Source organism: Ranitomeya variabilis, chromosome 5 (assembly GCF_051348905.1).
Source record: "Ranitomeya variabilis isolate aRanVar5 chromosome 5, aRanVar5.hap1, whole genome shotgun sequence".
Lineage (NCBI taxonomy): Eukaryota > Metazoa > Chordata > Amphibia > Anura > Dendrobatidae > Ranitomeya > Ranitomeya variabilis.
Genome location: NC_135236.1, coordinates 577,009,657 through 577,023,200, shown reverse-complemented (window position 1 = coordinate 577,023,200; position 13,544 = coordinate 577,009,657). Strand labels below are relative to the sequence as shown.

At 42.9% G+C, this 13,544-nt stretch overlaps 1 protein-coding gene across 7 annotated transcripts in view; it reads right to left on the bottom strand.

The window, feature by feature from the left end:
- The window catches only part of LOC143776520 (teneurin-2-like), a 3,926,626-nt gene that overhangs the window by 2,524,367 nt on the left and 1,388,715 nt on the right, over window positions 1-13,544 (bottom strand). For all 7 annotated transcript variants that reach the window (XM_077265978.1, XM_077265979.1, XM_077265980.1 and 4 more), the window contains one exon: window positions 12,168-12,406. In XM_077265978.1, coding sequence (XP_077122093.1) covers window positions 12,168-12,406 — 239 coding nt within the window. The remainder of the gene's footprint in view (window positions 1-12,167; window positions 12,407-13,544) is intronic.

Sequence of the window (13,544 nt, the reverse complement as noted above, 5' to 3'; positions counted from 1 at the left end):
GACATGGTTTACATATAGTAAACCATCTCATATCCCCTTTTTTTTTGCATATTCCACACTACTAATGTTAGTAGTGTGTATGTGCAAAATTTCAGCGCTGTAGATGCTAAAATAAAGGGTTAAATGGCGGAAAAAATTGGCGTGGGCTCCCGCGCAATTTTCTCCGCCAGAGCGGTAAAACCAGTGACTGAGGGCAGATATTAATAGCCAGGAGAGGGTCCATGGTTATTGCCCCCCCCGTGGCTAAAAACATCTGCCCCCAGCCACCCCAGAAAAGGCACATCTGGAAGATGCGCCTATTCTGGCACTTGGCCACTCTCTTCCCACTCCCTGTAGCGGTGGGATATGGGGTAATGAAGGGTTAATGCCACCTTGCTATTGGAAGGTGACATTAAGCCAGATTAATGATGGAGAGGAGTCAATTATGACACCTATCCATTATTAATCCAATTGTAGGAAAGGGTTAAAAAACACACACACACGATTGAAAAGTATTTTAATGAAATAAACACAGCGGTTGTTGTAATAATTTATTGTTCTCTCAAATCCATTTGCAGTCCCTCGCTTGGCAACATAATAAACGCACAAGATACCTACCTTCTGATGTACTGTCAGGTCCAACGATGTAATCCATCTGAAGGGGTTAACTAATATTACAAGCAGGAGCCCTGCTATAATGCAGCTGTGCTCCGTGCCTGTAATCCCCGGCGAATGAATGAAATGTAGGTCATTGACCTACATTTCATTCATTCGCGGTGATGCGCCCCCTGGTGGATGTCCTCATATGACCTGGAGCGTGGGAAAAAGTTCCCAGGCTGCAGTTCATGAGAACATCCACCAGAGGGCGCCTCACCGCGAATGAATGAAATGTAGGTCAATGACCTACATTTCATTCATTCGCAGGGGAATTACAGGCACGGAGCACAGCTGCATTATAGCAGGGCTCCTGCTTGTAATATTAGTTAACCCCTTCAGATGGATTACATCGTTGGACCTGACAGTACATCAGAAGGTATGTATCTTGTGCGTTTATTATGTTGCCAAGCGAGGGACTGCAAATGGATTTGAGAGAACAATAAATTATTACAACAACCGCTGTGTTTATTTCATTAAAATACTTTTCAATCATGTGTGTGTGTGTTTTTTAACCCTTTCCTACAATTGGATTAATAATGGATAGGTGTCATAATTGACGCCTCTCCATCATTAATCTGGCTTAATGTCACCTTCCAATAGCAAGGTGGCATTAACCCTTCATTACCCCATATCCCACCGCTACAGGGAGTGGGAAGAGAGTGGCCAAGTGCCAGAATAGGCGCATCTTCCAGATGTGCCTTTTCTGGGGTGGCTGGGGGCAGATGTTTGTAGCCAGGGGGGGCCAATAACCATGGACCCTCTCCTGGCTATTAATATCTGCCCTCAGTCACTGGCTTTACCATTCTGGCGGAGAAAATTGCGCGGGAGCCCACGCCAATTTTTTCCGCCATTTAACCCTTTATTTTAGCAGCTACAGCGCGGAAATTTTGCACATACACACTACTAACATTAGTAGTGTGGAATATGCAAAAAAAAGGGGGATATGAGATGGTTTTTTGTATGTAAACCATGTCTCATATCCTGTCGGGTTTGTGCAGGAGAAATGAAAAGCCGGCAATTGAATTACCGACTTTTCACTAACACCGCTGCGTATTTCTCGCAGGTCACACTGCTGGTCCGTGTGGAATCCGTATTTTTCTCGCCCCCATAGACTTTCATTGGCGATTTTTTTGCGCAGTACGCTGACAAACGCAGCATGCTGCGATTTTGTACGGCCGTAGAAAGCCGTATAATACTGAACCGTAATATACGGCTAATAGGAGCAGCCCCATTGAGAATAATTGTGCCGTATGTTATGCGAGTTTTACGGACGTAGTTTCTGCGCTCTTACGTCCGTAAAACTCGCCAGTGTGACGCCGGCCTTAGAGATGCCCCATTTCTGGGGCAGCTGAGAGCTGGTATTTGCATCCAGGGGAACAATATCCATGGCTATTAATATCAGCCCGCAGCTGTCTGCATAGCCTTTTCTGACTATTAATTATAAGGGGACCCCACGTCATTTTTTGGGGGGGTCCCCTGATTTTAATGGCCAGTAAAGGTTAAATATACAGCTGTGAGCTGATATTAATAGCCAGGGAAGCTCCATGGGTATTACCTCCTTCCCAGGCTATAAACATCTGCCCCCAGTTGCTGGCTTTCACTCTCTGGTTTGGAAAATTGTGCGGGAGCCCACACCATTTTTTTTAAATTATTTATTTAGTAAATATAAAAGGAAAGGACAGTAGATATTACTGACCTCTCTCTGCTTTCTGGAACTTCATGTGTGGCCGGGGTCACACTTGATGCGAGAAACTCGCACAAGTCTCTCGCAGCAACACGGGTGTATTTCTACGCAGCTGCACACTCCAGTCTTGAGTGCCATCGGCAGCGCTTGATGTTGATGCAAGAGATTCATGCGTGTTTCTTGCATCACACTTGCAAGTGTGACACCAGCCTGTCACATTCTTCCGGATGTGACGCAAGATCAACCATTATGTAAATTAGTACACATGCATAGTAAGTAGTAAGTTGCATTTCCACAGGTATTACGCATGTGACTATTAATTAGATGCAGTTTTACCTCATGATAGTCTATGGGAAATTTACGCTGCGGGACTGAGCGTCTCCGCATTGTAAATAGACATGCTGTGGCCTGGAAAGACACGCCGCATGTCCATTTACGCAGGTCTGCTGCCTGCATCTTTGAATGTACAGTGGACATGGGATTTCTTGAAATTCCATCCACTATGGTGTAATATCTGGACGCTGCGGGTTGGACGCTGCAGATGAATGCAGCGTCCAACCTGCAGCGTTTACTGACTGTGTGCACATACCCTAATATACTGTATCTGCAAACAGGAAATCACTTTTTTCCTTCCCAAAAAACACCTTTCAATAAGCTTTATTTCAAGTGACAAAAAAAGGCATGTAATGAAAACAACGCATCAAAAATGCATGCGGAAAAAACGCATTAAAAACACATAAAAAACGCAGGTGACCTGATATGCCGATTTCACCTGTGTCAAATCCTGAGCAAACACTGAGCCAATCCTGACCCTGGAAACATACCCTAAGATTTGTGGCGAGGTGCAGAGTGGCTAACATGTCAGGCACCTCTGATGCCAACATGCCCCCTCATCAAGACTAGAGTGAAAAACTCCAATCTTGATGAATCGGAGCCACAATATTGATGAGTCAGTGCCATAGTCTACTGTAAATCTTTAAACTGTTGAGCAGGTTATGCCCCGGCAGGTGTGAGATGGTAAAAGTGAAATGTTGCAACCAAAACTCAGTACTGTGTATAAATATTTGTTAGCTGTTGTCAGAGGGCAGTCTGTCTGAGATTTGTTTTCCATAAAAGAGTTTAATTATAAGCAAATAAATGTAATAAACATGAAATTAGCTTCTCCGATCACTAGTGCAATAGAGATCATGTAAAATGTTTGTTACTTTTTTGGACAGTGTAACTTTAAACCTAATGACTTTGTAAGATCTCTCTATTTTTCCATTCATTGGCTGCCTAAGGCTATGTGCATATGTTTCGGATTAGGCTTAGGAATTTCTGGTGCGGATTCTGTCTCTCCTGGCAGAAAATGCACCTGCGTTTTTTTGTGCGGTTCCGCAGCTTTTTTTGTTGGTTTTTGCTGCGGTTTTCTTGCGGATTTGCTGCGTTTTTTACCCCTGCGGTTTTCTATAATGGAGTGGGTACAAAAACGCTGCAGATTCACAAAAAAAAAGTGACATGCTACTTCTTTTAAACCGCAGCGTTTCCGTGTGCACAACATTTTTTTTCTCATTGATTTACATTGTACTGTAAATCAATTGCGGATCTGCTGCGTTTCTGCACTGCAAAAAACACTGCGGATCCGCAGAGAATCCGCAACGTGTGCACATACCCTTAGGGTTTAACACATGTCCAATAAAAGCATGCTCAGCTGTTTCCAGTAAATGATCATTTGCATTGGATGACTGGCCTCTCTTTGATAGATTTACATGTTGTTTACAGCTGAGAAGGCAAACAGAAAATTTGTGGCTTATCTTCCAAAGAAATAGCAGACGCAGATCATAAAGGAGACATTTGATTCAGCCCAACAACTACCATGCAAACGCACTAAATAAACGAGCTTTCATTGCAGCTTCATGGTTTACATTGCTTGTGTATCTTGGTTGTATGCAGTAATACATCTGCAGCCACAGTCAGTAGACAGATAGACTTGCTAAGTTTAGAAAGCGAAGACTTTTTAATTTTCATGTTTCTAGATTTAAGCTTTTGATTTATGCTAAGGTATTTGCACACTGAGCACTAGCATAATCAAGATATATAGCTTTGGAAATTTTCATTCGTAGCTGTAATAGAAGAAGTCTTGCAGTGCTCTGCATGCTATTGGGAAAAGTCAGGTGCTTATGGAAAGTGTGGCATGGATAATTGCTCTCATTTTCATCTAAATACCAACTAACAAATATTGAAAAAAGGTAGAAATCCCTTGTAGAGATTTCTGATCCGTGTCTTATCCATATAATTTTTGGAGATTATTACTCTTAGTACAAAGTAGATTGGTATTATTGCTATGATAATAACATATGCTGTATTGTTTACAAATGGACAAGACATTGCCCCTCAGCTAAAGTATGTTACTGCATGTGAACTCAATCTAGATTCAAGAATTCAAGATGAGCTGCAATTTTCAGTGACACCATTTATTTTATCAGAGGATAAAGTGAAAAGCTGGAAAAAAAATCCACATGGGATTAAATGATGAAAAAAAATGCCATTCCACCATTGTTTTTCACATTCCGTTTTTAAGGCAGTCATCATTTGGTAGGAATGACCTGGAAATATGATTTGTCAGGTATATATGAATATAGACAAAATATTATTTTACTTGTTACGAAAATTCAGAACTTTGTCCAAAATGTTGTTTATTTGTTGCGTAACTTTTTTATTTTTTTGGCAATGGACCTCTGTGAGAACTTGTCTTTTGTATGGCAAGCTAACATTTTTATTGATACAAAAATGGTATAAAAAGTGATCAAATCATTGTATTTACCCCAAAATGGTGAGACGAGCAGCAACCAGAAAATGTCAATTCTGCTGTTTCAGTTTTCTCTTTCTTCAGCATTAACCACATGTTATTCATTGACAGCAGCAGCTACATATGAACCCTGAAGCCGATGTACAGCTACATCCATATGTGCTAAGGGGTTAATGTTATTGGATGTGCAAAATGTACTTCATAGTCTTCTTTATTAACAGATTTTGCAAACCACAGCTGTGTTGTCCTCTACATTTTATGATCCTACTGCGTTATGACAGGTGGACAGTGGAAGCTGAAGCAAATCATATTTCCTTCTTAACCCCTTAATGTCCAATGATGGTCAAAGACAGTTATTGGACACCTCTCCCCGTTTGGTGTGGGCTCCGTCGATGAGCCCGCACCTTTTCCGGCACATGACAGCTGATCATGTGCCCGAAACAGCTGCTGGTGGAGTTGAGATTCAACTGCGGCTGTTAACATGTTAAATGCCGCTGTCAAACTCTGACAGTGGCATTTAATATGCACGTGCAGGAAGCACGTCATTACCTCCTCCCATCGACACCCGTGTCAGATGACTGCGGGTCGCTGATGGGTTGGCATGACAACCTGTGGTCAACAGAAGACCCCTGTGGTTGTCATAGCTGGTTAGCTATGAGTATGAGCGCCGTCTAGTGGTCGGCACTCATAGCAAGTGAAATATTCTGCTACATGCAGGTGATATGATCATAGCCTGCCTGTAGCAGAGCAGATCAGGTTATGGCAGCTTCTAGTCTCCCATGCAGACTATTGAAGCATGCCAAAAGTAAAAAAAAGTTTTAACCCCTTCACCCCCGGAGTTTTTTTTGTTTTTTCGTTTTAGTTTTTCGCTCCCCTCATTCCCAGAGCCATAACTTTTTTATTTTTCTGTCAAAATGGCCATGTGATTGCTTATTTTTTGTGGGACGAGATGTACTTTTGAACGATACCATTGGTTTTACCATGCCGTGTAACAGAAAACAGGAAAAAAATTCCAAGTGTGATGAAATTGCAAAAAAAGTGCAATCTCACACTAGTTTTTTGTTTGGCTTTTTTGCTAGGTTCACCAAATGCTAAATTTAACCTGCCACTATGATTCTTCAGGTCATTATGAGTTCATAGACACCAAATATGTCTAGGTTCTCTTTTATCTAAGTGGTAAAAAAAAATTCCAAAGTTTGCTAAAAATAAAAAAAAATTGCTCCATTTTCCGATACCCGTAGCATCTCCAATTTTCGTGATCTGGGGTTGGGTGAGGGCTTATTTTTTGTGTGCCGAGCTGGCGTTTTTAATGATACCATTTTGGTGCAGATACATTCTTTTGATCACCCGTTATTGCATTTTAATTCAATGTCGCGGCGACCAAAAAAACGTAATTTTGGCGTTTTGATTTTTTTTTCTCGCTACGCCATTTAGCAATCAGGTTAATCCTTTATTTTTATTGATAGATCAGGCAATTATGAACTCGGCAATACCAAATATGTGTATGTTTAATTTTTTTTTTATTGTTTTGTTTTGATTGGAGCGAAAGGGCGGTGATTTGAACTTTTATATATTTTTTATTTTTTTTATATTTTTAAACACTTTTTTTAATTTTGGCATGCTTCAATAGCCTCCATAGAAGGATAGAAGCATGCACTACACGATTGGCTCTGCTACATAGAGGTGAAGCACAGATCACCTCTATGTAGCAGAAATGCACTTGTGCTTTGAACGCCGACCACAGGGTGGCGCTCAAAGCAATTGGCCATCAACAACCATAGAGGTCTCAAGGAGACCTCTGGTTGTTATGGCAATGCACCGATGACCCACGATCATGTGACGGGGGTCAGCGGTGCGAGACCCCGCGGCCGCGCGGCCAGGAGCGCTAGTTAAATGCCGCTGTTAGCGTTTGACGGTGGCATTTAATTAGTTAATGGGCGCAGTGGATTGTGATTCCGCTCGCGCTCATTGCGCGCACATGTCAGCTGTACAAAACAGCTGACATGTCGCGGCTTTGAGGTGGGCTCACCGCCGGAGCCCACCTCAAAACAGGGGATCTGCCAGCTGACGTACTATTCTGTCAGCTGGCAGAAAGGGGTTAAAAATATAAAAAATAAAAAAAATATATAAAAGTTCAAATCACTCCCCTTTTGACCCATTCAAAATAAAACAATAAAAAGCCCACAAATACACATATTTGGTATTGCCGCATTAAGAGTTGCCCAATCTATCAATATAAGAAAAGAATAAATCCAATCGGTAAACGGCGTAGCAAGAAAAAAAATCAATCGTAATAACCTGAAGAATCTTAATGGCGGGTCAGTTTTAGCATTTAGTGAACATGGTAAAAAAAAAATGGAATTGGTAAAAAGTGTGGAAGTGCACTTTTTTTTGCAATTTCACCGCATTTGGAATTTTTTTCCCTTTTTCCAGTACATGATATGGTAAAATCTATGGGGTCATTCAAAAGTACAACTTATCCCACAAAAACCAAGCCCTCACATGGCCATATTGATGGAAAAATAAAAAGTTATGGCCGTGGGAAGAAGGGGAGCAAAAAATGGAAACGCAAAAATGAAAATACCCCTGGTCCTTAAGGGGATAAACACAAGATGGAATGATTATGATTATGATTATTATTGTTATTAGAATGTAATCCTTCCAAATTAAACAGATTTTTCACTTCAAAATGAGAAATGAGCTGCAGTACCAAAGAAGAACCACTGAGATGTACCACCTCCATTCCCTGAGGTCAAGGGAACTGCTAATGGCTAATCAGTAGGGGTGCTGGGTGTTGGACCCCATCAATTATGGATTTTTTATGACCTTTCAATAGGCTTAGAGAGTAGTTCCAATATTTGCAGATAATACTAAGGCTAAGTGCACACGTTGCAGAATTGCCACGGAAATTTCCGTGGCAATTCTGCAGCTCCTGCCGCGGGTATATCGCATGTGGAATTGGCATGCATATTCCCACTAAAAACTAGCGTTTTGCAAGCATAAATTAGCTTTCAGAATGCTAGCGTTTTCCAAGCGATCTGTAGCATCGCTTGGAAAACTGATTGACAGGTTGGTCACACTTGTCAAACATAGTGCTTGACAAGTGTGACCAACTTTTTACTATTGATGCAGCCTATGCAGCACCAATAGTAAAAGATAAAATGTTAAAACTAATAAAAAAATTTAAAAAAATCATTATTCTCACCTTCCGCAGACAGCCGATCTCCTCAGCGGCTTCAGTTCCTATAGATGCGGCCGCGTGCACCGCTGAGAGGCGGGAAGACTCCGTGTCCCGCCTGGGTACCACACGGACCATGCAGGAGAGACAGCGCTAAAGTTTAGCGCTGTCCCCTGCATCGTGCTGAAGCCGCGATTCATATCTTCTGTGCAGCAGCCTTTGCTGTAAAGAAGATATGAATAATCCATTTTTTAGTGGTATTTCGTGTTTAAAATAAAGCTCCATGTCCCCACCCCCTGTGCGCCCCCCCCGCTGTTCTGAAAATACTCACCCGCCTCCCTCGCAGTGTCCTATCCTGGCCGCAGCTTCTCCTGTATGCGGTCACGTGGGGCCGCTCATTTACAGTAATGAATATGCGGCTCCACCCCTATGGGAGGTGGAGCCACATATTCATGACTGTAATCGGCGGCCCCACGTGACCGCATACAGTAGAAGGTGCGGCCAGGACAGGAAGCAGCGACAGCCAACGAGGGAGCCGGGTGAGTATTTTCAGAACAGCGGGGGGGCACACAGGGGGTGGGGACATGGAGCTTTATTTTAAACACGAAATACCACAAAAAAAATGGATTATTCATATCTTCTTTACAGCAAACGCTGCTGCACAGAAGATATGAATCGCGGCTTCAGCACCATGTGGGGGGACAGCGCTTACTGGAGCGCTGTCTCCTGCACGGCACACGGAGAACGTCCGTGTGCGGTACGTGTTTTACACGGACCCATTGACTTTAATGGGTCCATGTAATACGTGCGCTCCCACGAACACTGACATGTCTCCGTGTTTGGCACACGGAGACATGGTCCGCAAAAAATCAATGACATCTGCACAGATGCATTGATTTTAATGTGTCTACGTGTGTCAGTGGCTCCGGTACGTGAGGAAACTGTCACCACACGTACCGGAGCCACTGATGTGTGAAACTGGCCTTATAGCATTTTTATAGCGAAAAACCGCGAAAAAACGCGAAAAATCTGCTACGTGTGCACACAGCTTAAACCCAGTAAGGCAATCAACACATAGGAGTCTAATTTCATATTACACAAGTACACTGAAGAACTTTTGGCTTGAGAAAAGCACATTTACAATTAAGTGCAATGCAAAACAGTGAATAATTGGTTAAAACTGCCAGTAAAAAGACTTGGCATATTAGAAAACAGTAAACTTTTGTCTAGTGATCCCACACTCGGACACTCCGAAAAGAGTTCTCTACATTTCCATTTATCAATTCTGGTCTCTTCTATCACATTTAAAGAGGGACAGGAGGAAATTGTGTGTTTTGATGGCCAAATATTTGAGCAACCACGGTCAGAAGATGATGATGGGGAATAGCAATTAGTGTCTCAAGAGTTAGAGGATGATGAGACACAGTTGCCAACAAGTGATGTTGTTAAGTCAACAAGTCAGTAGGACAAGAGTGCGGAAGTGGAAGACAAGGTGATGGACAATAAAGTTAGTGCCCCAACCTGGGAAGGTGCCATGCAGAGCAAGGACCACAATGCAGATGGGGAGGGATCCACAACACCACAACAGGCAGAAAGAGGTACTGGGGGGGTCCAGAGGCTGAAGGCAGGCAATTGTTCACTAGAACACCCACTCGCACAAATTTCCAGGCCAAGGGTTAGGTGTTGCCCAGTCAGGCGCTTTTTTAAAAAAAGTGCGGATGATAAAAGAATGATCATTTGCAATCATATTGCACGACTCGTTAAAGGGTTGATTTTGACTTGTAGGATCGCTACTTCCAACAGGTGGCGCTATAGAGTTAAGTCCTCTTTTTCTCAGAAGAGGCAATTTGCATATTTAAATTCCCAGAGGAGCATTGTACGGCAAATAAGCCTCCTTACCTTGACAAGCCAGAGATGGTATGTCACTCTCCATAAGGAGAAACGATACCCCTTAGACCCCAGTCCAGAGCCTCTCACCTAGCCAAATCAGTTCTCATGCTTCGCACTGACGAGGGCCAACAGCCCGAAACACCGTGTCTGCGAATTGAGATACTGATTTGGCTTTTATCCTAAGTCATATTGCACGACTCGTTAAAGGGTTGATTGTGACTTGTAGGATCGCTACTTCCAACAGGTAGCGCTATAGAGTTAAGTCCTCTTTTTCTCAGAAGAGGCAATTTGCACATTTGCAACCTGTGTCGTATCAAGATCAGAAGGGACCTGACCACTACCAGTCTGACCACGACCAGCATGCTCAGATACATGTCATCAAAGCACCCGACTAGGTGGGCTGAATGCTTGGGTCCAAAATCAGTGTCTGCGGGTGACACCACTACCTCTTTCCCTGTGCTATGTGCTTGACAATCCCCTGTCCAGGATGCAAGAGTGCATGCCTCCCACCTTGCACCTGTTGTTGCACATTCGCAAGCACCATCAGCAACCAAGTCCAATTTTTCATCCCAGCTAAGCGTTCAGCTGTCCCTACCTCAAGCCTTGGAACACATATGCAAATACCCAGCCACCCACCCACAGGCCCAAACATTAAACAAACACATGTCCAGAGTCGACTGCTTGCCCTGGAAATGATGCCGTTTAGGTTTGTGAACACTGTGAATTTCTGTGACCGCATTGCAGCTGCCATCCCTTGGTACTTGTTCCCCAGCTGCCACTATATTTCCTGGTGTGCTGTCCCTGCTTTACTCCACTATGTGTACCATAACATCACCGTGCCCTGACCAATGCAGTTAGTGTGAGGTCCACTTAACGACCGACAAATGGACTGAATCAGAGCCTGGGAAGGCAGATGTGTTACAGATGCCGAGGATTGTGGGCCCTAGTTCCATCAGTTTTTCCTCACACCTCCTACACCAGTTCCTGCACCTTTTCTATAAGACACCTCTCCATTACTAATCCTACAGTTGTATTGTTAATAAAGACACAGCCACAATAAAGTCATTTATTAGAAATAAAACAAAACAGTTTTCCATTTTTATATAAAAATAACAAACACAGTAATAATTACCCAATGCCTATTCCACTGAAGCCCTCGTCTCCTGTAGTAAAACTAAAATAAAATAACAAAAATATCACTCACTTCTCCGTCGTTCTGACCCACGCTGTAATCCATGTCTCAGGATAAATAGTTTTCAACCTGGACGGTGCCAAGATGCGACCGTCTAGGTTGAAAACCGCTGATGAATGAGCTGCTGTGAGCACAGCCTCAGGGACTGGAGGTGAAATCATCGAGTTTGCTGTCGGTCACTGATATGAAAAGTAAAAGTAAGAACAAGGTGGAGAAACTTTTTTCTAGAAAAAACTCTCTGATCGATCATGATAATTGGACCAGTTTTCTCACATGTGGAGACATCATGCAAAAGAAGAAACGGACAGCACCACAGCAATTGTGACAGAACAGCTTACGTGTTTATTCTGCCATCTGCAACGTTTCGGTCCTGAGACCTTTATCAATCATCATGCTTGATAAAGGTCTCAGGACCGAAACGTTGCAGATGGCAGAATAAACACGTAAGCTGTTCTGTCACAATTGCTGTGGTGCTGTCCGTTTCTTCTTTTGCATTTGGACTTTATACTGGGATGGATCCCCTGGTGTGGACGGGCACCCTGTTGTCCATAGAGACGTTATTTATTTAGGGTGCGGCCTGACTTCCAACTTTTTATATGTGGAGACATCAGTCATGTGAACCATAACTGATTTAAAACACGAAATAAATTGTTCATAGTGACCAACATCGTATTTTTAAAATTTTTATATTGCATTCCAAAGAGAACATGTTCCACCTGATACATAGCCTCAACGTAGTACATCCTATCTTTATAGTAAATTATCAAAATTCCTTTCAAATATACACGATAAGACTTACCGATGAAGTAAGCCAGCAAAATAGCAAGAAGGACAGCCGCTGCTATGGCCGATAACGCTGCACATTTCCAGCTGCAATACTTAGACGGTTTCTTCAGCTTAAAGGCATTTCTGGAGAAGGTGTTTCTGGGTAGGAGTCTTGGAGGAGGAGTGTAAACTGTTCCTGAAGTCAGAGGATATCCGGGAGACGAGCTGCTAAATAAAGGAGTTGTTCCAGAAGATGTCTTGAACAAGAAGTGCCTAAAAAGAACAAGGAGACAGAATTTTGAAATCACTGATTGACATTTATATTGTGCTGTCATAAGGTTAACACAAGTAGTGGCAGCAAAGATGTCACAACAAGACACGTTGCAGTTTGTAAATGATATTTATTGCTCTTGCAGGAAAATTCCCATAATGCAAAAAGCAATACTCTAGTCAAATATTCATGCACGTAGAAATGTTCACAGATATAGTTAGCTGCAAGAAGAATTGACAAATAATATTGCATTTGTTCACAAACCTTATTATTCATATAGGAACACTGTTCTTGTTTAATATATGATAACAGGGCATTTGGAGAATAAAACATTAAGTCAGCGGCTTCTGTTAAACCCAGTACTAATGGGAAATAATGCTTCCTGGGTTACACTAACATAGCAGGATTAAATACACCGGATAAGGGAATAAGGCCCACTGCATAATGCAAACAATTATTTAAAAAAACAAAACACCTTTTGTAAAAGAAACTAAAGCAAAAAATTAATGTTCACACTTTAAGGCCGGCTTCACACGTCAGTGGCTCCGGTACGTGAGGTGACAGTTTCCTCACGTACCGGAGACACTGACACACGTAGACACATTAAAATCAATGTGTCTCTGCATGTCAGCGTGTTTTCGCGGATCGTGTGTCCGTTTGGAAAACACGGAGACATGTCAGTGTTCGTGGGAGCGCACGGATTACACGGACCCATTAAAGTCAATGGGTCCGTGTAAAACACGTACCGCACATGGATGTTTTCCGTGTGCAGTCCGTGTGCCGTGCTGGAGACGTGCTGTCCCCCCGCGTGGTGCTGAAGGCTTAATTCAGCTCTTCTTCCCCGCAGCGTTCGCTGGAGAGAAGAGATGAAAGATCAATTTTTTCTTTTTTTTTGTTAAAAATAAACTTTGGTGGTGTCCTCCCATCCCCAGTGCGCCGCCGAGCCCCTTGCAGATGCAGAGAAATACTCACCTAGCTCCCGCGATGTCTCCTCTCTCCTCTCCGCGCCGCTGCTTCTCCTGTATGAGCGGTCACGTGGTGCCGCCCATTACAGTGATGGATATGCGGCTCCACCTCCCATAGGGGTGGAGCCTCATATTCATCAACTGTAATGAGCGGCACCACGTGACCGTTCATACA